The sequence below is a fragment of the Semicossyphus pulcher genome, unplaced genomic scaffold (genome assembly GCF_022749685.1).
Source record: "Semicossyphus pulcher isolate SPU_LCO1_2020_fin unplaced genomic scaffold, fSemPul1.0.p SCAF_1, whole genome shotgun sequence".
Taxonomy (NCBI): domain Eukaryota; kingdom Metazoa; phylum Chordata; class Actinopteri; order Labriformes; family Labridae; genus Semicossyphus; species Semicossyphus pulcher.
In genome coordinates, this window is record NW_027211603.1 from 36,591,949 (window position 1) to 36,617,444 (window position 25,496).

The 25,496-nt window shown below is 39.5% G+C and overlaps 1 protein-coding gene across 1 annotated transcript in view; it reads left to right on the plus strand.

Annotated features, from left to right (window-relative positions):
• The first annotated feature begins 6,902 nt into the window (after nucleotides 1-6,902).
• Nucleotides 6,903-25,496, plus strand: part of LOC138592138 (mucin-2-like) — a 118,984-nt gene continuing 100,390 nt past the window's right edge. Inside the window, exons 1-3 of the mRNA XM_069662834.1 lie at nucleotides 6,903-6,972; nucleotides 7,497-7,749; nucleotides 22,807-22,924. Of these exons, the coding sequence (XP_069518935.1) occupies nucleotides 6,903-6,972; nucleotides 7,497-7,749; nucleotides 22,807-22,924 (441 nt within the window). The remainder of the gene's footprint in view (nucleotides 6,973-7,496; nucleotides 7,750-22,806; nucleotides 22,925-25,496) is intronic.

A 25,496-nucleotide genomic window follows, 5' to 3' on the forward strand; every position in this document is an offset into this window, starting at 1 on the left:
GGAAAGGAGTGTGGAGGAAATGCAGGCGGTAATTGGAAATGTTAAATTGTTTATTGTCATAGATCAATCCTCAAGTGACCACCAATGTATTAATGATATGCATCGTGTATTATTGTTGTTAATGATAAGTTCATCCAAGAAAAATGTAGGCGAATGAAAAATCTTTCTTACTCTGCTTAAATGGATTGTAGTGTATATACTTACCCAAATGAATGATGAGCCTTGCTTTCATGGATAACCTACATATCTTGGACCATGACGTTGTGCTGTTCTTAGGTACCCACTTTGACTGCCAGGTGAGGTGCTCATGATCTGATGAATCTTCATCGTCCCTTTGACAGCAAAGTAAAGTACAGAGACTTAACCTGCCTCTGTCAAAAGGAGAAGGGGGTTATGGATTGCCCATGCTTCGAGCTCAAAGAAGCAACTCTGCAAAATGTTGTGGCTCCAGATGTACCTACCAATGAACCCCCGTAGCATCCATATGATATTACATAAAAATAATAATAATATAACAACTATGTTAAATATTTTACATGTTTTAATGTTAATTTGCAGAGTTGAAAAGGATTAAAAGTAAAAGTGTTTTTTTCGTGCAAATCTCTGTTATTATTCACCATGTTGGGTATATTAGGTGCAAAAATGTGACCGTTCTAAAAAATGAATGTTCCAATCAACAATTCTTGTTTCAATATTATAAAAAAAAAAAACATATATGGTGGAACGAGGGACACATAAGGTGTAAGAAAAGCTAAATATTGTTGAATATTTACATTATTAACAATTTGCAATACCTATGTATATGTCCCTAACAGGGTGGAACTCCCTCACAGTCCATGTCTGAACGATCCACCCATAATTATTACTATTTATAGGCTTGAGCTCTACCAATACAAGTTCCTGCAGGTTAAAGATGTCATTTACTTGAAATAATGTTAAAAAAAACAAAAAATGTACTATTTTTTCCCTAAGTGTTAGCACATGAAAAGTCACCAATAGCCAAGAATGACCCAAACATGACAGAAACATTGGTCATGAATGGTAAATGGACTGTACTTATATAGCGCTTTCTAGTCTTTGTTACCACTCAAAGCTGCTTTTACACTACATGTCACATTCACCCATTCACACCCATTTACACACTGATGGCAGAGGCTGCTACGTAAAGTGCCCAACTGTCAATCAGTTATCACATTCATACCCGTTGGCTATGCGACCAGGAGCAATTTGGGTTCAGTGTCTTGCCCAAAGACACTTCGACATGTAGACTGAGGGAGCTGGGGATTGAACCTCCGACCTTCCAATTGAAAGACAACTAACTCTACCACTGTTACCCCGAAACAGCCGAAAGGGATGTTGTATTCACCATATTGTTGCAGTGTTTTGTTTTCTTGTTATCCTTTTTAATTGTAATGGGATCCTCCAAGCGCACAGTCTAAAGTACATGGCGCATTGTCAATTGGGGTGTCAAACTACCTTTTGCTAATTACTCTGCTAACAATCTGGTTGCTACGTGAGGCGCAGGGCGCAAAGAGGTTCGATTAAGTCTCTTGATTATTCATAGGTGTGTTTTGGGCATAACATGAATCAAACCAACCAACCAGAGTGTCATCTCTCATTTCCTTTCAAAGTCAGGTGCGTTACAATTGACATGTCGGATTACAGCCTTCCTTTTTAAATAGACCAGGCTCTGGCCTCATGGAACTTTTTTCCCTCCTTTGAACCCCCACGCAGAACACACACTGGCCACTGTATGATATATGCTGATGCTCAGAAGTTGTGATTAGCGTCTTTCCAAATTAATAGAGACTTTGTTAGTACAATTATGCACAAGGCACAACAGTGTTACTTAAATTTTATTTTAATATCTCCGCCACCAACAGGACCAACAGTATCTTGTGTTAACTAAGGGCCTTTCTCAAAACCCAAGAATGCATGGAACGGACTTGTGTTCTCCAGAGACCGTTCTTGCGAGTTGTTCTTGGAAGAATGAACTCACAAGCTCACGAGAACACAAACACTGTTCACTGTTTGAGACGAGGCGTTCTTCCAGGTGTTGCGCAATACCTCCGGCCGGCAGAGACGCAGCCTGCCGTGCTCCAAAGACAGGTTTTAACACCCAAAACAATCGGTATTGTGTTCAACCTATCCTAAGCACATCTGATTACAACTGTACATCAACAATTACATGTCTATTGATAACAATAAAGCGAGAGTCGCCTCCATACTGCCTCTGTTGTTTATTGTTATCGTTATCCAAAGTGCTGCACAGCGGCGGGAAAAACAATTGTTGCAGTCTATTGTCTGTGTTATTTAAACTTTAAGGCACCGTGTTAAGATCAGAGATGGACCGGGCATTGTTGGCTGTTACTGTCGGTATTCTTCACCTGGAGGCGGAGGAGGACGGAATGGCAGTGAGCTATAATAGCGTTTGTTTTACGCTATGTATGTTATCTGAAGATTAGCTAACTCAGCCTTTAACTTTGATGACAATGGACAATAAAAAAGACAATACGGTAGATGGATAAGCTAAATGTTTACAACTGAATAGCGCTGTTCTCCCAGAACAGTTCAGCATTGCTACTATAGGCCTGCCCCTCTGTTAACATACTGATATGATCGTATGATATTCAGTCAAGACAATCATTTGATATTCTTAGGAGCCTCAGTGTGACCTTGTCACAAACTGCTGATGGATAACACTAAAGAAATGGGATTTATTTTTATACAGTCCCATTTCAGTAGGGGACAGTTAAATAACATAGCATAAAACAAATAACTTTACACTCGGTACACTTACTATACATCACATAGACATTTTCAGAGATTTGTCAGATATGCTTTGAGCTATTAATCTAGTGGTTCATTAGTATAACCCATTACTTATTGAACTGAGTGGGGCAGCAGATTAATAGGTTCATGATAGGAGTAGTATAAACAGGTACAACGAGTAAGCATCATTTTGGACCATGTATACAGTATGTTTTCATGTACACACACACACACACACGCACACACGCACTCACGCACACACACACACACACACACACACACACACACACACACACACACACACACTCACACACTAACACAGAGAATACAACTAATAGGCTACAAATGGACATTTTCATGAAATAGGCAAAGACAGTGAATAACAGAATTGCTCATAATGTGTAATGACAGACTGACACATGCATACATATAAATACATTTTACATAACAAAAAATTTATCACACCAATGGGATCAATTCATGATCAAATACAAATAATTTTAAATAAATAGATAAATGACTACAAATCATTTTTTGTAGATTTTGAGAAGAGTAAACAATTAATATTTGCTTTCTTAAAACAGGATCAAACTCCACTTCAGAGGTATGAACAATTGAACAGACATGTGCCAATCCTCTGCATGTTCCTCTCTGAGGCTGACCCTAAACCAGCCTTTAGGCTCTCCAGGGACACCATCACGATGCTGGTCCAAATGTTGCCATTTCCCCAAGCCAGGAGAGATGGAGGAGGTGGGGGCAGGCTTTGCTCACCTGGCTGGCCATGAGGCTTTCCGCTGTGCTGCTGGTGCAATTGATGGGTGCCACATCACAATCCTCCCACTGAACAAAAAAAGTGCTACTTCAACCGAAAGCTCTTTCCTTCAGTTATACTTCAGGACGTATGTGACAGCAAGGGAACATTTCTGGACACCTACATCAGCAACAAGGGGGTAAACCCAATGGTTAAAGTCCAGTGAAGGCTGCAAAATGAAATGTTATAAATCATTATTGTTAAATTCTCTACATTTAAATTAATTAACTGTTTTCTGTTTTGTAATTGAATCGATATATAAATTGTAAATGTAGATGATTGTGTATAATGTTATTAACTGCTCTTTGACACAATGACAGAAAAAGTAAAGTATGTAAAGTAAAATAAATGTTCTAACTATGCAGCAGATATGTAGCAGAAATAATTGTTGTGACCACAATTATAACCTGCATGTTGCCACTTTGTCTTACTGTTCATCCAGCATAAAACAACTACTACTCAATTTCAAATATATTCATTGTAGTAACAGACAAACACTCCAGAATAACTATTAAATGCAATATTAACAAAACTATTACGAACCTGATTTGATTTAACTATTTACGTAACATAACTTATTTACAACTTATATACAAGTTTCTCAAACAGGGACAAGTATCTCTCTGCCCTGTCCGCAGCCTGTCTCTCCCTGGCCTCCTGTCTGGCAACTCCTCGTCCCTCTCTGCCTGCTCCTTTAAAAATTCAAGGACCGCCTCACTGGGTCTCTTCCTTGGTCTCCTCCTGAGGTGTCCTTGCTCTTCAGGAGGGGCAGAGGACGGGGAGGTGACAACACCACCTGCAGTTGCAGTCAAATTTGCTGCAACTACCAGGGGTTGACTTATGGAGTGCTGCCCCTGGAGTGCAGCATCCATTAACGGGTACCATTGCCAGGTGGCAGCAGTCACCCCACCCGCCTCCACCCCTTTCCCTGTCGGAGGATCCCTAAGCTCCTATGAAAATAATATTGATGAATAAGGTGAAATGTATTGTTGCACATATGTTCTAATCCAAAAAGTTTCTACAGTTTGAATGGCTTTTAAGTTTTGTGTAATATGTGTGAATGTATGTGTAAACATCAGTCCATGTGTGGGTACTTTACAACAGTAGTTTCAAGATTTAATAACTAAGGAAGCAGAAAAGGTGATGTTAAAAATATTGTGAAACAGCAGAATTTGATTGCAGCTTTGTAGTTTAGTTTGAGCCCACTTAATGTTTGATCAATTTCGTTGTTGCCCATTGCACCTGTACAAGTAAGCTCACCCACTTGTCTAATACTTTAATATTAACTTATACAACCTGGCTTTGCTGAGATTCAGTCACAATGGTGGTTTACCTTGTATTTCTCCTTCAAGTTGTTCCATTTTTTCATGGACTGTCTGTTAACAAATCAGGACTGTCTGTCACTGCCAAAGACTCTAGAAAGCAACAGGTGCTCGTTCGCGGCACGCCATTCAATGAGCGCCCTGGTTTCATCAGATGACCCTTTATTTCAGTAAAAAATGTTAATCTTTCCCAGAATGTAATTACAGAGTAACAGCGCTACGCAAAATATAAATATCTTACAGTTGTGGGCCTGGCTTTCCTCTGCCATTTTGCTGCGGTTCCTTCTGTTACTGTGGGGGCAAGAGGAGACGTAAATGACCGGCCTGCTAGCTAGCGGGCCCCGCTGGACATTGTGCAGCTTCTTAACTCCGAAACCACTGGCGCAACTTCTCCATTTGTCGTTTATTTTCGTAAAACCCTCAATGTTCATACTCTCCACCATTAATTTCTCGCCTCAAAAACTCTCAGAAATGTATTTAATGATAAAATACTATACGAAAATCATGAAAAACGTACAGGTGTCTGCTTCGTCCTTTGGCTCTCCGGTCCTGGGCCTGGATGCCAAAATGTATGCTGGGATATTTGTGCTGACAAGTTAACACAAGTATCCAACCGATGCATCCTCTGTCAAATGGGCGTGTCAAGAACACTTCCGGCAATATTTACCGTTCTTGACAAAATGTGAACTTGTGTTTTGGGACAGTACTTGGGCCACATAGGATGACGTTTCACAGGGACACAAGAACACAAGAACAAACAAGAAACAAGAAACTGTTCCTGTGTCGTGAGATTTTGGTCCTGATGGACCGCAGCCTCTTGCCGGAGAGAGATGGCAGATTGCAGCCAATCACCCTCTCTGCAGAGCGGATGATACGCTGCAGCCTGCGCTTGTTCTTGGCAGTGGCAGCAGCGTACCAGACAGTGATGGAGCAAATGAGGATGGAGTCAATGATGGCTAAGTAGAAGTGCACCATCATTGTCTAGAGCAGGTTGAACTTCTTCAGCATCCACAAGAAGTACATCCTCTGCTGTCCGTTTTTGACTTGAGGTCCTGGCTGATGATGGTCCCCAAGGAGCGGAAAGACACCACAGTGGAAACAGTGGAGTCACTGATGGTGATGGGGGCGGGTGTGGCTGCATTCTTTCTAAAATCCACAACCATCTCCACTGTCTTCAGAGCATTAAAGGGATTGTTCGGTTTGTTTGAAGTGGGGTTGTATGAGATACTTAATAGTAGTAATTGTACTACAGACAGTGGATGGCGGTCAGTTTGCCGGTTCTGCTTATTTATTATTACCATGTGCAGTATCAGGAGCAATATAATCGTGTGATAATACCATAAAGAGGTTTTTCATTGAAATATGTATTTTACCATTTGTATTGCAGGATGGGTGGCATCACCGTTACCTTAAATGATCCACATTACACTGCTTGATTTAGCTTAGGGAGGGCTGGCGGTTTTGGTCAAATATTTAAAAGACTTTTTTAAATTGTGTGACATTGAACAGAAACCAGGATCTGGTTAACCTTTAAATGCGTGACTGCAGAAAAGCTCCACCAGAGCAAATCATTTAACCCATCACACTTCATGCATGTTGAAATAATTTTTGGGCATATTCTGCCTTCTTCTGTGTCATTCAACATACTGACACATAACTCAATGAGCTTGCAAATAAAGATGTGTGTATTGATTATAAAAGATGGGTCATTAGAGGCCTGTAGGGTGAAAAAGCTGCTTTGTACAGTGATGGAAATGAGGACATGGTTGCTGAGCAAACAATAATCATTTTGTGAACCTTGTCAGGTACTAATTTAACGTGCAAATGTCACAGTCCAACCACAATGATATTTAGAATAAGGGAGGGATTGAAAGTGAAGATTCCTCTTTCTCTCACTCTTACCTAAAGGAAGTGGTGTAGCTCCACCTTGACTGGAAGGATATAAAATGACATCCTCCAGGTGAGTCTTTCATAGAGTGTCAGTCCTCAGGACCAACATGGGGACCACAGAACTCCAATCCACTTTGTGGCTCATCTACCTGACGCTGTTTTTCGGCTCTCTCCCTGGTAAGTTAACACCTCATGGAACATGTCACACAGAGGAAGACTAGATGTTGTTCTTTGAACAAAAGTTCATGTTTGTGTGTGCTGGAGGAAAGAAAACTTCAAATTCAGATGTTTAATACCTTTTCATACTTATCCTCTGTATATTCTGTTAAATGTCCTGAGATACTCTTGGGGTCTTATTTAATATAATTGACACACTTTGACCCCTACATTTGAAGTAAATGTCGGACTGCAAATAAAAATGACTTTAATTATTGGCTAATTATTTTAACAATAAATTGATTTGTCATATCGTCTATAAGAAGTCCTTAAATTGTGAAAAAATCTTGATCCTAATCCAAAGACTCATTCATGTGTCATAAAGAATGCAAATCCTCACAGTTGTAGAACAAGCTCATGTTTAACATGATTGCTAAAATATGACTCCAATTATTTATCAAAATACAATTTTCCAAAATAATTGTCTCATCAATAAGTCAATCAATCAATAAACTGCTAATACTGTGATAATGTTGTTGTTTCAGTGGATGCTCACATCGATCACGTGTGCACAACTTGGGGACATTATAACTGGAAGTCCTTTGATGGAAAATTCTTCCATCTGCCATCCGGCTGTAACCATGTCCTGGCCTCGCAGTGTCAAGAATCCTATGAGAATTTCAACATCCAATTGAGACACACAAACATCAAGTCCCCCGTCATCAGCAAAATCAACATGAAGCTGGGACCTGTCAATGTGGAGCTGTCCAACAATACTGTGCGGGTCGATCGCATAACGTAAGCTCAGTTTAAACCTTGTGACCATACTTTACCTCATGTGTTCTTTGCTTAAATTTGTCTGAGACTGGGAATTTGATTAAAACCAAATATTTAATATATAATATATATAATACTCAGTATTGCATAACGGGTTGAGCATGAACGTTTACTGTGTATAGACAGTAGTTGGACAAAATAAATGCATAAACATTTTCTGGCGCGCCCTTTCACATGTTTTTTACGTATCTCTCTGGTTTATACATCACGACAAAAATAAGTTCTTGAAAAGGAGAACATTGCACTATACACAAAGATTCCCTTGAAATGCATTAAGATCTAAATGAGACTGAAAGCTGTCTCCTATAAAGACATGGCCTTATCAGTTTTAGCCCTTTATTTGTGTAGATTAGAATTACAGGCCACTTGTTTTCTCTGTTTTTTGCGTGGACGTAGATGACCATCAACAAATACATGAAAAACTAAAAACACATGAAGAAAATCCAAGTGGAGCTTCTTAACTTATAAACAGTTGTCAACTTGAAATCATCGTTCATTTTGTTCACAAAAATAATGATGATAAACGTTCGTTAATTACCTTTTTTCTATCACAGAGACAGCATGTTGATGAGTTTAAGATAGATCTTTGATAATAAAAACTCTGACGACACTGTTTTGTTTTCATTAATGAATAAATATTAATATTAAATTTCCCCCAATGTGCATCTAAACTGTCTGTCACATTACAAGCAATGCATTCCTGTAACTGGTTGAATTGGTTGAGGGCTGTGTGCAGATAGCCCTGAATCCAACCCAGCCACACAGGTGATGACATCCCAAAGCGGCAGCTTGACAACATGACGGCATCATCGCAAAACAGAGAGGTGTACTATGAAGCAAGTTCAACATACCCAGGCTTTCTTTATGTAAGCTGGCTCATCAAAGCCTCAAGCACCACTTACAGATAACAGGTGTCACAAAGGTGGTTATTAACTTTCTCTGTTAACCAAGGCTTTCTGCTGAAAAAGGGACTTTTTACGCATCATTTGACGCTTCTTCCGAACAAAAAGAGCGATCATCGGCTTTCTGCTACAGTCTGTTTAAATGAGAAGTGATGATGAATATATTAAAATTTAAAGCTTAATCCAAAAGGCAACTGGAGTTGGTTGAAGTTCTTTTCCACCTCATCTTCAGTTCTAAACTGATTGGTGGATAGAGCTAGAAATATTAGCCTCTGTAGGTCATTAGTATGCTAATAGATGTGTAATCAAGGGAGAGTTGTTAACCTGGCCTGTTGACCTAACGGCAACAAGAGTCGTTAGCGCCCTCTGGTGTAGATGGTATGTTGGGCTTAAATGATCCTGAGTGTGATTTCAGTTGTTGGGGCAGAGAAGTCAAAAGTGTATTGTATGTGGGTGGTAAGTGGTGTCTTAGGCCTAAAGAAAACAAGCTAAGCTAAGACTTATATGTCCTATGGAGAACATTGTCAGGAAATATCAAATGAAAGGAAAGCACCCTTTACAGATTAAACCTGTATTAGGCTAACTCAGTGGTTCTCAAACTTTTTCTGTCATGCCCCCCTTTGGAGTAAGAAACATTTCCAGGCCCCCCCCGCCCCAACAATATTGTCTCAAATGGGTCAATTTGAACTTTTATTGATAGAAAGTCAAGATTGTGACCATTCTTTTCACTTTTCTCTGAGTAATTTGCTGTGCAAAAAGAGAAAAAAAACTATTCCTATTGCTCCATCGGACTTTTTCAAATAGAAATATAATAAAATGTGCAATAACTTTTTCAGAACAATAACAATGAAGTTCAATCTTTGCTAAGAAAAACAACAAACAGATTTTAGCTGCAGCTGCCAGACTTTTCAGACATATAACACAGACAGTCTCTCTTCTTCTCCTACCATATTCGCTGTAAATCCAAGAGCAAGATAAGCGTCGTCATATTTTCTTGACTTCTTGGATTTTGGCTGTTGGACAGCATTAACGTCGGCCGACGTCGTCTTGTTGGTATCGGACGTGTCAGCTGTTTTTGTTTACGCCCCTGTAATATATTTGTCCGTTGGCAATGCTAGACTTTTTCTCTGTGTGTGTCTGAATGTGAAATCTGTCATGGAAATCGCCAGGGCAACGCGTTTGTGTACTGTGCCACCCGAAAATGAGTCCAGGTTGTCCAACGTCAAAACATAGTTCCGCCTGCTACATTTTCCAAACGAAAAAAAAACACACAGGTGCGGTGACGCACCCCCTTTGTCAAGCCGCCGTGCCCCCCAGGGGGTGCGCCCCGCTGTTTGAGAATCACTGGTCTAACTGAAAACGTTTTGACTTAAAGTAATTACTAAAGTGTAGTGATTTTTTATTGACTAAAACTGGTCTGAAATGTTTTGAGTTTTCATTGACTAAGACTTTAAGGTAAAAATGACTAAAGTTTGACTAAAACTAATGAGAAAATTAAAAATTTAAGTAAAGGAACTTGTGCTATAGTAACGTAATGATTAATGATTTTAAATTGGGCCAATTAAAAATAAATACTTCAGATAAACAATAGATATTTAAGTTGACCCAAATTAGATCTGTTATGTTCAACTGACTTAAAAAAGACAATTACTGGCTACATATTTAACATTTGTCCTCTCAAGATAAATATTTTTTTGTAGTGATTAATTAATGAAATTATGTTAATTTAACTAAAAAGGAAGGTTTTCATCCAGTGTATTTTTAACTAACTACTTTACAACAAAAATGTTTGTACACTTTTTCCACATAAATGAATTACGTTAACCCAACATATTTTTTTCTTTTTACATTATTCACCAACACAAACTTTTGTTCTACGCCAGCAAACAGAATCTCTGTTCAGTGAACAGTTGGTCCAACTACGATAAGAAACTAAAGTTTGCACTTGGCTTAAAGCTGCAAACATGTAACAAAATGGTGCAGAATGTAAATCTAGTTTCTTAAACAACACAAAGAAAGTCAAACAATTTATCGGTTAAAAGAAATTATAACCACCTAAGTTGAGAATAAAACGATTGTTGGATGCAGCCTTACGCCGGGGACACACCGGCTGCCAAAGCGCTGCGAAGCGCCGCGCAACGAAAATCGTGTGCGAGCCGGAGCACTTCCGTTCACACCAGACGCGCATTTCTCCGCGCCGGCCGACAAGCGCCTCTGCTCCTCAGCTGTCGTTTACTCACATTTGGAGCTGTTTTTTCATCATGCTCTCTCTCTCTTGCTCTCTCTCTCTGTTTGCGTGTGAGTTTTGACATACATATTATAAACTAAACCAGTTGTGAACAATTAGTTGTACACATATTGTTGCCTAAAAAAGACAACAAAACATACTGTAATTTTTTTTGTGTGGAAACTGAACAATACAACTAGCTGGCAGGTTTCCAAATTTTGTGCAACACCATAAAGGTACAACTATACAACAAAACACTTTTTTTGCCTTCAACATTTTTCAAATGCTATGGTTGGAACACCCAAGTTGTAAACTTTTCTGGAAACATATATATTTATGTTGCATCATTCTCTTCTGCCACAGCATAAAAGTACCACGATCAAACTACTACTTTTTCTGCTGTTAACATTTTTTGTAAGTGCTGTCGTAGGAAAACCTTAGATGTCAACATTCTAACAAACATACTCATGTTGCAACATTCTTATAATCTGGTTAACAAACTAACTTCTTGTAGTTTTCTTTGTTGCTGCTTGGTTGTAAAACCTCAATAATAAGGAAAATATCAATAAACGTGTCATCAGTTGTGCAGCATAATCTCTCAGTTCAAATCCCTTTTGTCACTTCGCACCAAAAGACAACCACCTTTCACTGAAGGAAGATGTTCTCAGGGTTACAGTATCATCTTGATTGATTTATTCATACAGTATGTTGTTCAGCATCTGTACCTTGTTTGACAGTCTGCTAGTATCCAGATGAAGAGAGATCTTCTGAAGCACTTCAAAGAAGGATTTCAGTTCCTTAGGATGATTGAGGTTCAGAGTGTATATGAAGCCCATCAAGAGAGCACATGCTGTGGCAATGTTTCCTCAGTCATGCAGGACTTCCATGCCTTCGCTGACTATTCCTACATCAGCTGGAGGGGTGTTGGCATCACCTCACTGGACATTGACACAGTAGATCCCAAGGACAACTTCTCCATGGTCCCGCTCAAGTCGAGTCCTTAACAGAGGAGAGAAAGACAGGACAACACCAAACTGTCAAACCACAAACAAATTGAGCAGAATTCTAAAAAGTTACTTTGTCTTTTAAGGATTTATACTTAAAATAATATAAAGAAGATATAACACAAAAATGAGTGTTACATGAATTTCCACTTTATAGTACTGGATGACTTCATCAAGTTTTTTTATACTCAAAAGCACTTAATAAAAAAATGCAAACCATCGAATGAAATTTAATACTACAGCTCAGCCATTAATGTTACTTAGCTAGCTAGCTTAGTAGGTTTTTTTTTTTTTTTTCCCTTTTACTTATTTTAAACATTTACTTACTGTAAACATTGTGTCAAAAGTGTCCAGATATTATGCCCCCTATTGTTTGGTTATGGAGTAGACACAATATAAGGGACACATTATGTATTTACTAAGCACTACAGTCTGGAAGGGAAATACTCTTGTAATGTGAACATTTACCAGCCACCAAAAGGTTCAGTCTCACCAGCAAGTAAATAGGACATAATTATTGGTGTCTAAATTCTAGCACTATCATGCTGACTATTTTGCTAGTGGCTAGAGTTACATATCCACCCTGAACGTAGTAAAAACACTACCTCCCACTACAAATGAAAAACATTTTTTTTAACAGAAAAAAAAACTTTATATGAAATGTAATGCACAATTGCTGCATTTGTAAATTCAATTTCCAAAAAGGTTCAAACAACTGATTCCCTGCAAACTGTAACACAGTAATAAGAAAACTAATTAAAGAATTGGGATAATACAGGTAGAAAACAAACTATTTTAATTACCAACCAGGTATTCCTTGAAGAGGACATTTGGGTCTTCATTCAGGAAGATGCAAAGTGCCCTCAGGATGCACTCCCTTCTCTTTTCAATACTTTCATTCTAAAGGGAGAACGTGACATGTAGTGGTGCCTTAGGAATGCACATGCACACATACTACACCATACTTTTCTTTAAGCATTTGAAAAGGATATCACAATTGAAGAAGCAGATATACACAATGACTAATCAGTCATTGCATGGGTCCTAATGGCTACCATGTCAAACATGTCTTACACCTCTTTTCGATGTTCAGATTAAAAGGATACAGTTAATTCACTATGGCGCCAACCGCTTTTTTTGCATTTAAAAATAGCTAATGCTTAAACCTGAAAACAAAGGCAAAATAGACTTCAACCTTATTACATGCCAACAAACACAAGATATTATTAGTAGCTACTGAAATATTTAAATGTATTGTAAGATCTCAAAAGGCTTTTCTACATTTTGCCATATTTCTTAATCATTGACAAAAAAATAACTATACAATTTAAGAAGCATTTCAAACCTCTGCCACACTGAACAATCCTGGCCATCTGATCTTGAACTCAGCATTCATGGGCTTATCTCTGATGACTTCCTGTCCCCTGTATACAAGCGTCTTGGCCATCTTTTCCATCCATAATAGCCACTGAAGTTTCCTTGTTCCCTCAAACATGAATGGGCTTTGATTAAAGCTTCAGCAACAGATCATTTCTTTGAAGGATAGGATTGATAGGATTTCCTTGAACTGAATGATTTGCTCTGCCAGACTTTCCAAGATGTCAGACCAGAAGTCCTGGTTTGCTCTTTGAAGTTGCATCTCCACATCATATGGAAACTTTGGTATCCACTGGGCCACTGTGATCGAGCAGTTTCTGAAACAGACGAGGACAGTAATATTGTGTCAGAAGATGACAGAGAAGTTTCTTCTCCACTCTGGCTTAATGTATGTTGCTTTGGTTGAGGTCGGAAACTTCTGGCAAACGGATGATTTTCACTATGCTTTTTGTCTTTGGTTAAGGTTAACAAATTTGTTATCAAAATCACTGTCGATGTACTGCAGTCGTATGTCCACATCTATATCAAACTGATGTTTGATCTTGTTTGCAAGATCCTCCACAGGCTTCGGCATTCCCGATTCTATGTTCAGTTTTTCAACATTGTTGGCACCAAGGATTATCCGCAGTTTTACACTTGCAGCCATCATTCAGACGATTCAGTCTAGAAAAGATAAGGCCAGCACAGTGTTAAAATGTCATTTGAATTAAATGTATAAATGCAAAAAAAAAGTGCTGATACCCCAATTATGAAATTGGCATTTGCTTTTGGATCAACACTTTAGACTATAAACAGTGCACACTTAGGAAGTTCATCTGTATCTTTTTTCCAATCCAACATGACTGAAAAGCTAAGCTGATAATTTTTTGATGATATTCTAAAACTTGAAAATCTAAATACATCCCAGTTTAAAGCATTAGAGTGCAATTTTAACACAATGACCCTAATAATTGAAATTTACATATATCAGATCAAATGCCAACAAAATGTACTATTAAATGACAAACAGTGTGCACATTTGTCCAGAAACATGAGGTGGCTCACCTTACCCCACTCTCCCCTAATCCAAACCGTTGCCTCAGTTTCTGTGCACCTCTTCTCCTCTATGCTCTGTGGTTAGCTGTTAAGTTGCTAACCGGTACTTGCAGACTACACTGATGATTGTTAACTTAGGAGCGGTTGGTTGCGTTAGCTTATTCAAGAGGAATCATCTGAGTGAGCGTTCCTCCGTGAAGTAAACGCACGAGCTGTCTGCAGCAGAAAAGACGTCGCAGGTGTCTGCTTAAGGATTAGACAGTGATGTCGTCATCATACGAAGTACTGCTGTCCGCTTCACAGACACGTCCACGTATGTGGTGAAGTCTTTAACTGATCCTTAACAGTTAAACTTTGGACTGGCGGGTGCCTAATTTCCAACCCTGGTGTCAGTAAAAGTAGCGAGACATGTGTAGCCCAATGTAACAGAGTAGAAGTACACATTTTCTAGCGCAAATTTACTCTTAGAAGTACAATTTTTTTAAATTACTCAAGTACATGTAATGGAGTAAGTGTAACACGTTACAACTGGCAAAAGGCCAGGGTAAACGCTCAAATAACCAAGTTTTGAGAGAGTTTATACTTCTGCTTGTAGAAAGAAGAGGTTTTTGAATGACTGGCAGCAGAGGCGGTGCGAGATGTTACAAACATTCGGGGCTTAGACCAAAAGTAGGGGAGTCTGGGGGCATTGTCCCCAGGAGCGATTTTTTTGCGTTACAGCGGGTATTTGCACTGTACTCAAGCCATTGCTATAAATAGAAGCTGTCTGCCCTTACTATTTTTGAGTTAAATACCAGTGGTTAAGGGGGGGACATTGGCATGAACAACAGTAACACATTGAGACCTTTTTTATTATTCAGTGCTGCTTTAATGCAGAAGAATTGTCTGCAGTGCTTAAAAGTATTTATGGTAAAAAAATATCTGAGATTTGAACTCGTGCACATGCTGTGGACTTTTCCAGTGCACTGTCCACACGCTGCACATCGGCATTTCAGGGAGATCTTTTTTGCTTTATTTTTTTCACACTCATCATCTGGTGAAAAAGAGGTCATCTACCTCATCCCAATCTGATTTCTTCTCTGTTATATCTCCCCCATCTGACTCTCCGTCACTCATGGCCTGGAGCGTTGCCAGGGCTCCCTCCACATCCATCGTTCTTTTTCCCCAGTCCATGTTTCAAATCCAAAAATAGTTAATATACTGTTTAGTAATGTGACTGTCTTCTTTTCAAAACTGTAACAATAGGCGTCGCTAACCGCTGTCACTGAAAGCTGAGTGGCAGCGGCTCGCCCCAGCTGTTTCTATGGAGGGGTCAAATTGACGGCAGCAGCGATTGGAGGGATAAATGTTAATAATTTTTTTTCTTTGTATCCCACAACCCCCATAATTTTGTAGATCACTAAGAACACAATTTAGGGAAAAGTCAGGAAATTTGAAATGTCAGGTTCTATTTTTAAAAAGTTACATGCATTTGAAAAAGTGAGGGGGTAAAAATGACCCCCTTGGCGGTTCTACTGTTAAAGATGTCCCTGGGTTGGTCTTAACAGAAAACGATCTTATTTACATTAGAAACAGAACCTTAATTAACACACAGCGAAAACAACCATATGAACTGAGACGAAGAGACGAAAAGTGAGCGAGGGGGAGAGAGGGACATATCGCAATCGACTTATTTGGTAACATGATGTTATTTATTTATTTTTACATACATATATACTTATGGCCTGCCAGAGACTTATGACTACGTTTTTATTTCACAGAAAATTAAGCAGGAACCCCAATAAGGAGCCTGTGAGTGACTTTATCGATCAAATAACTTCCTGGGAAAGTTACAAATAAAAACATCAACAGCCTGGGAAACACTTCAAAATAAAAGCATTGTGTACAAATGAGGGGAGTCGGGCTTTGAAAAAACATACCGGTTACTGTTAATATTGCTGTCAGAGATTAATAGGGCTCATCACACTTCATTTTCACTGTCTATTTTGGCCGAGAACCGCACCCAGCTCGTAGTAAAAATAGGCGAACCTCCTATTCTCTACATTTTCGGCGCGTGTCACACCAGCAGTGTGAGGACTGTAATCTGTTTTCATGCATTTTAAAATGAAAATGAACACGTCCCACAACCGTCACCCCATGCTTCCAGTGTTGCTCACAAAAGCGCACAATGACCTGTCAGCCACATACTAGGTTTTGACATAGTCTTGTTTAATTCTTCCCTTACCTCATTTTTCCTGACTCCTGATGTCCAGATTTATTTATCATCAGAATCACAATTTTTTTCCCCCAGTGTTTCACTCCTTCCTCACTCTCGTCATTATCTCTTCTCCTATTATGTTCCTTCCTACATCTTTTTATCATTGAAAAGTGAATGACTTTGAATTTTGCTAATAACTATATACATGTAAAAGCTATGAGCCACCAAAATCAACCTCTTTACCCCTTGTGCCTTGGTTTGCACACTTAACTTACTGAAAAAACAACAGGGATCTTGCTCGCCGACCTGTTTAACAGTAGAACAGCTTCTTTGTGTTGGTCTGAGACTAACGTTCACAGAAATGGATACTTCAATGGCTGTAGTGAATGTTTTTGTTACGTTTCCTCTTGCAGTTCGTCCTCCACTCTGCTAATCTGGAACTGATTGGCTGCAGGAGCCGTATAGGTCAACATAGCTGTCAATCATCATTTTGATAGCATCAAATAACTAATTAGAAATAAACTTGTCAGAAAAAATGAACACTTGGAAGTAAATAAGCATAACAACCCAATCCCAATCTCCACCCTAAAGCCTAAGCACTGAACACTCACTGACTTTAATGGCATCAGGCGTGTAGTGTGTGAGGGCGTGAGTCTGTGAGGGTTGAGAATTGCATAAAAATGAGGAATGGGACACACTGGGCATCACACGTTGCCTGGAAACCAGATGGGCCATTAAATCTAATAAGTAAAAAAGACGACCTGCAGCATATATTTGTGTGTCTTACAGTGTTTACATATTTTAAGATAAGATAAGCTTTATTTAACAAACTATCAAAAGTCCGAAATGGCATTAATTTTAATCATTTGCAAATATTTTATTGTAGTCACTTAAAGATAAACATATTTGTGGTTCCTATCACTGTCCATTTCATTCCCACAAAGTTCCTTAAAGAGTTTTTTTTTTTTTTTTTACATAAATGGCCCAGTATTTTATTGATTATCAGTAGATCCTTGGAAGAAGGCATACTTCCATCTGTTTTAAACACGTTGTGGTCCAACCTCTTTACAATTTTAGGCTAATTTCGAAACTTCCATTTGTACCAAAAATTTGAAGAAAGTGGTTTCAACCCAACTTTTAGGTTTATGTGTCATAGCAACCTCTCTGAGAACTTTCAGTCTGGTTTTAGAGATCAACATAGCACAGAAACGGCCCTCCTCAGGGTAACCAATTACCTTTTAGCAGCAGACGGGGGATAGTGCAATTCTAATTCTTTTTGACTTCAATGCAGCTTTTGACAACAATGAACAATTTAAAATCAGCAGTCATATTGTTCAATCCAAATAACTCCCAATCTCACTCAGGGTGGCTTTGGTAGACCTTCTGCTAGAAATTTAGAAGTAATGTTGCCATCATACTTTTGAAATACACAGAAAATGTGTACGTCATGCTTCCTCTAAATCTAAAGGAGATGGTACCTGAGGAGATAAGGCTGCAGAATCAGTGACATCTTTTAAATCATTTCCTAAAACGTATGTGTATGTATGTTGTGTGGGATGTGATGTTTGTGTGTTTAATTTATTCCTACTTTTATTTTTTATTGCTTTTACCATTTATACCATGTTTCCTCACTGCCATGTTTTTAGGTTTTTACATCTTTTGTCCTACGGCTTTAACTTCATATTGACTGTAACTTTGTATTGTCTTGCTGTCTGGCCATGTTGTTTTGACTCTTTTGTTTCCTACTGTGCTTGTGATCGCTTGTTTGTCAAAGCATTATCAAAGCAAAGGTGCTATAAACAAAGTTATGATTATTGTTCTTTGCCGCTCTCCAGCGAGTAGTGCCCGGTGATGGAGACGAATAGTGCTGATTCTGAGCTGGGCAAAAGTGTCCACCTCGGTGGATCTGTAAAAGTCTCTGGAGTTTAGCAGCTTTTCAATTCTTTTCAGGAAAGAGTGCAGACTGATCCAGATGCTGGTCTATCAGAAGCTGAAGTTGGATCAAGAACAATCTTTATTTAACTTGTCTAATTGACTCAAAGGAATGCCGTTTGGCTTAACGATCAAACTTTTGATCAATAAAGACGAGATTACTTAAGGTGCAAAAGATAAGAAAAACTGGCTTGCCTGGCCGGCAGGTTCAGCATTAAACGTGAGATCAGAAAAAATTCTAAATTCTTAACAACTTGAATAAGAATAAAAGACAGTTGTGTGAGCAGTGAAAAACAAGCATATGTCAAGGGTGCATTAGCAAAAACTCAATACATCTTAATTAAGACTTACAAGAACTTAAAAAGAAACAGAAAATGCTCGAAGATCTGGAAAGACAACAAGGGGGAAAGTGCATAGAGTGAAGAGGAAGGAGAAGAAGGGCCAGAAGGGCAGAGACAAAGGAGGATAGCAGTTTTATCAGTGATCCAAAAGAGGGGTTGGGGGTGGGGGCTTGCTTGCGTCTCTAGTCACGGTGTAACTTGTGCATCTGTTTCTTTGTCTTCTATTTAGCTGTCTATTATTTCCTAATGTTAGTACGGTTATCTGGGTAATTTTATTTACTTACAAATGTGTGTGTGTGTGTGTGCGTGTCTGTGAATGTGACAGACAGACAGAGGGCCATATCATCCACACGGTGCAAAGCGCCAAAGCGCACGGCGCAAGTGTCATTGCTATCTTCCACCCGGCATAGTTGCGCCCAGCGCTCACGTTGTATAAATAGCAAGTCATCTTGAACCACCGTTGGTTGGTTTTGATATGAGGTGTGGTCAGGCAAACGGGTGGCGTGTTGCTAGCTAGAGGACGCAGAAAGCGACCGCGCCTTAGACCAACAAAAACCTGGTCTAAAGGCTATGGTGCAATCTGTGTTTGCTATTTAGAGGGCACATTATGGACATACATCGGCGAGTTTACAACACTTGTCACTCACACAGGGACGCACAGCAGTGCTTCTTCTCCTAAGGAAAAAGCGGTGTGTTTGCAGTTACAGTGAAAAAACGTTTTTTAAGGGACAGACTGCAAGCTTCGGTTTCCCTCGTCTCCTTAAATCATGATGCTGCTTTCGGTTTGCTACCGATCTGCTGAGAAGTGCAGGAAGACATGGACAAGCTTGCCGCTGCCTCCACACACACCTGCTTCACCTCAGGGAGATTCCTGCTCCAGCACACACGGGCCAAAAACTACTGAGACCGACACAAAGCTCTCCATACTGCACGCTCATTCAGACACACGCTCTCTATAATACAGCAGAAGCCGAGACACGCACACACGCAGCTAGGAGGTAAATGAATTACCTTACTCAAAAATAACTACCTGTAGCACCGACAATTGTGCTAACAGATATCAATACTGTCCAGTCTCCATTACACATGAGAATACAGCCATGTGATCCAGCAGAAAGAAATCAGTAAATAAACATTTAAAGCCGACCTTTCTTTCATGTCAGATCACAGAACTTTAATAAACATTCGATCCTGTCTGTCTGGAGACTTATATCATTAATGCTGTGCCTCGTACGTAAATGTACACAGTATGACTCTTTTCATTTTTGTTTCTGCTGGGCAGTGGGATCGCTTCTGTGGTTTTAACATCAATCCGTGTTTCGACATGTATTGTACAGTAACCTATTTTTTCTGCGTTTTCAAGGACAGAGTGGAAAGAAGAAAGTTAAACATGCCAGTCGGGGTCCGGTTTATCTAAGAAGAATGACTGAAATCCGCTGTGTAAATAGCAACACATCTGCAGACGCACTGGGCTCTTAAAGGGAATGACAGCTGACACTCTGATTGGTTTGATTCATATTATGCTGAAAACATGCCTATAAATAATCCAGGGACTTAAACCAACCTCTTTGCGCCTTGCGCCTCGGTTTGCGCTGTCTAACTAGAAAAAATAGGTCGGACATGCCCTAAATCACATAGCGCCGTGTGCTTTAGACTGTGCGCCTTCTGCCGTCTAAATAGGGCCCAGAAAGTTGTCTTCAAGTGTGGACCCAGGTTTTCATCTGTTCATACATCCTGTTTTATGGGGTCGGACCATATACCATATACATTACTTATTAGATTTAATGGCCCATCTGGTTTCCAGGCAACGTGTGATGCCCAGATAGTGTGTCCCATTCCTCATTTTTATGCAGTTCTCAAACCCTCACGGACTCACGCACTCACACACTACATGCCTGATGCCATTAAAATCTGTGAGTGTTCAGTGCTTAGGCTTTAGGGTGGAGATTGGGATTGGGTCGTCATGCTGATTTACTTCCAAGTGTTCATTTTTTCTGACAAGTTTATTTTTAATTAGTTATTTGATGCTATCAAAATGATGATTGACAGCTATGTTGACCTATACGGCTCCTGCAGCCAATCAGTTCCGGATTAGCAGAGTGGAGGACAAACGGCGAGATGAAACGTAACAAAAACAATCACTACAGTTCAATGACTGTAGTGATTGTTTTTTTTACGTTTCCATACCTGCGAACGTTAGTCTCAGACCAACGCAGAGAAGCTGTTTTGTAAACACGCCGGCAAGCAAGATCCTTGCTGTTTTTTCGGTGACTTAGGTGTGTGTTTTGGTTAGCGGAACTGGCTATGCCGGCGCCACCCGCCGATCTCTACTGCGCAGATTCAGGCTCCAAATTACGTCACCATCGCAAGATGGCAGCGCCTATCACAGGGGCTATTTTGGCATCACTTTCGTGCAATGGGAACAGATGGAGACGCATCGTCCATCTATATACTGTATACAGTCATTGGATCAGACGATCTCTCTCTAAGAGGCTGTGGAACCAAAGTCCTGGGCTGGACAGTGTTATTGTTTCACATTTAGTACTGAAGTGTATCCTTGTTTGAAGGAGAACTTTTCAAGAGATTCACTTTAGACCCCCCCTATAGGAAAGGGGTTTACAGTCTGACCTTTCCTCATACAGATAAAGTATTAGCTCTCAGGCATTTCCTGTTCAGTCCGTTGTCCTCGCTACATTAGTATTTGAATGAGGAGAAGGCCCTAAACCAAGTTGGTGCCCGAGGCAAGATTTCAGCTGTTTCTTTCCCTACAAGAACTAGGGAAATAGAGCTTTCCAACAAGCCCAAGCTTGCTTAAGTGTGAATTTTCGTTTTGTTAGTAAACTAAAGCGTAAAGATTCTCTCTGTATGTTTATTGATCAGTGCTCATCAGCCATCTTTGTTGTTGATGTAGAGAGTCACGTTTCCGAATCAGACACTTTGATTGGCATGTTTTATTTAATGATACAAAGGCAACAACGGGGGAGTTCCAGAGCAAAGCAAGATGACAAAGAGAGAAGAGATACGTTTTCCGAATTTTAGTTTTTAGATAAAAAAGTTTTTATATAAAAAGAAAAAGAAGTGTAATACAGCTGAGGCCCTGCAGTTGATTTTTGATGTGAACAAAAAATCAGATGACCCTGCACCCAATAAGGAAATGCACTGGCAGGGGAAAAAAGACAATACCTGGCAAAAGAAAACGCCCAAAGAATGGGCATAACTCATGAACAGTAGGAGCTAAGCTTGAAATCAGTAAAGTTTTTTTTTTTTGATCATACGGTTTGCAGTGTGGTTTTCAATAAAATAGATAAAAATTTAAGTTCCATTTTTCTTTTTTTTTTTCTTTTATAGGCTGATATCCCCTATTACGGGTTAGTGAACTCTCTATTGAGTGACATATACAAATAGCTGAGGTTGTGCTGATTCCAGGGATGTGTGATGATACTGTAAAATATGACAACTTTAAGAGGCGGTGGTGTGGCGCCCCCTATGGATGGATGCACCCTTAGCATTCGCCTAAACTGCTAATGCCCCAGGCCGGCCCTGTATGAATGTGGATGTAAACAGGTGAATGCAGACATATACTGTGTAAAGTGCCTTGAGTTGTCAGAAGACTAAAAAGGCGCTACATAAGTACAGTCCTTTAAACCATTTGTAAGCCAGTGTTTTGGCTGGGCTACTTTTACATGACATAATAATCAAATCAAATTTGTCAAATTTATATAAATACATTTTGTATGACTCTGGGAAGTCAGTCGACTGTCTAACTTGATTGCATCCTTTTAGCCACATCTTTAGGGTGCTCCCTACCCACTTTTCAGGTGAACCTAGAATCCTCCAACAAGACTTATGGCTTTCTGTGATTCCTGTCATTTTATAGGTTTTCACTGTCAGAAGACAGTTATTTAGCCTCTTATTATATTATATTCTTATTCTTATATGAGTCCCTGATTCAGCTGCTGCTATCTGTCTCATTTTTTACACTAACCCTCTGTGTGTCCTTCAGGGTGACTCTGCCATATATGAAATTCGGTGTTATTGTCAGAAGGACCACATCTGCTATCTTCGTCAAATCGATCAGTCTGGGAATCATTGTAATCTGGAACATGGAGGACTCCCTGGATGTATGAAGCACACTCTCACACATGCACACGTTTGCACTCAATTTAGCGTTCGGGTGTATTTTAAATATATTTACAAAAAATGTACTTGATTGTGAACCCAAAAGGAGCTGACTGTGCAACTGCATAAGTTCATTCCTGCATTATTTGAAATGATTCAATAAGAGCCAACAGATCCTTGTAATCAGTGAGCATTGCACGTTGTTGCATAAACAAGAAATGTTTTTTTAATTACATTAAGCAGAACAGAAAATAGCAACAACTCTAAACAAGTAAGAAAGAAAGCATTATTTAATCCTTGCAACATATGGACAAAGATTTATTTCAAATTTAAAGTAACAAACTTTTTCATTTAAATAAATGTCTTTCAAGTCACCATCACAGAATGAGGTAACACAATGGTGATTGAGCCTGTGGCCAGCTGATGAAAGCCTTTGCATTTGCAGTGTATAGTATTATTACAGACTGTGTGTCTGTGGCGACATTTGTGGAAAGAGCAGTACCAAGCGTCACCCAGTTAGTGACGCATTTTTCATCAGCCAGCAGTGGTTGGTCTGCCAGAGAGGGTAGGCGGACCTAAGCGGCTGCTTTTCCGGTCTCCAAGTGTTGCGTGTAAACAGTCATCGACTATGGCTGAACAAACAAAGAAAAGATCGATGACTACAGATTAGGGCTGTCAAAGTTAACTCGTTAATAACGTGTTAATAACATATTAACGCACATTCCCTTTAACAGCACTAATTATTTTAACGTGTGATTAACGCACACGCGTTCTATTGTTATGACCCTCCGCCCGCCCCGTAGTTTGAGAAATCAGGAAGCGATGCAGCAGTAATGTTGTGGATAGCATGCAGAAACAAACCTCCGTGAGCAGAAATGGATAAAGAAAAGGGTCTTTTAAATGGCAAATTCAGCCTCAAAGCCCAGCTACATGGTTCTCTGGACAAGACAAAAGTTATTTGTTTTTACTGTAGATGTGAACGAGGAAGAGCAGTGAAAGAGTGACAGGAGTCACAGGGCATCAGGACGCTCTCTGTCCGCACTTAATCATATGCAGCTCTGTAATGCAATGAAACATTCCTACTGTGTATCTCCGTATGTTCCTATTGTAAATGCATTGATTGTCGCTGTTTATAAAGCTTATAAAAGGTGCAGATGTCATTCGTTAACGATGGATTGTTTTGATCGCTACATCATTAATAACGTCCCTCGGGCACACACAGCTCAATTACTTTGAGAAATTAATAAATTAACTTTTATGACTTAATTAAACAGACTGCTGATGAAGTCAGTCAACACAGCAGACAGAGAGACAGACAGAAAGAGGGGGCGGAGCCAGCAGCTGTGCAGAGAGTAGAGGTGCAGGTGTGTTGGGGAGACTCAAGCAAAGCAAAGTGATCAGATTAAAGTCGTTTGTGAATTAAAACATGAATTAAGGTGAAGAAGAGAGTACAATTAAACGATGGAAGGAAAATAAGCATCTAGAAAGAGGGTAATCCAGACTGAGTAAGTCTACACGTGATGTGCTTCTCACAGAAATCATTGATATGCAATGATTGCCATGTTTTGCTTTCAGCATATTTTTTGAGCATGCAGTACCTTTTGGGTTATTCTGGAGAATATTCCCTACAACTTCGAAACTAAGGATATCTGCGTTAGATCATAAACTTGTTTTATTCAGTGGGCTTTTATCATTTTTACCTGTCCTTGAAAACATACCGGTCCCTTGCCGGGTTTTTAATTCTAAGTCTGCTAGCAAGTTTTCTGATCTTTTTACTGCTGCTTCTTTAACTGCTTTTAATCCTAATCTTAACATAGAGGAGCTGGTCTCCTTTTTAACCACATGTGTGAGACTACCCTGGATTTTGTTGCCCCAAACAAAATCAAGAAGTCTTTTAAAACTCAGCAGCCCTGGCTTAATGACACAGCACGAGAATTAACAAACGGACTGCAGAAGAAAAGAAAGACAATGGAAAAAAATCTGGTTAAAATGTATTTCATGAAATTCGGAAAGATGCATTGAAAAACTAGCAAGAGCACCCTTTTATTCAAATGTAATTTTATCTAATTCCTCTAACCCAAGAATTTTATGTAAAATTTTAGACTGTATTTGTAGCGTTAGTTACGTATTGTTACTCCAGATTCTATGAGTATAGGCGCAGCCCTTTCAGGCTATCGCTAGTGGGTTTATCCCTCTTGGAATGCGCAGCACTGAAAAACTTTAGTCCACGCCCACCTGCGTGATGGGCCTCACTCACGGTCTCATCCTGACTATATACTGCCATGAGACCATACAATCGGCTCCCAAAAATAAAACAGCTTTGTCTTCAGCCATTTAAAGGAACCAGTGAGGCCCATAGCTTAAAGGGCTGCACCTATACTCATAGAATCTGGAGTTACAATACGTAACTAACATTCTATTTCGTATAGGCTTCGCCCTTTAAGGCTATCGCTAGTGGGTTAAAGGCAAAGCAGGATGTAGTCCATGCCTCATTGAGTCCGTTCGGTACCACAAGCACAGACACATCTATTTCAATAAACAAATCCATAACTCACCATGCCCAGCCACAGAGAG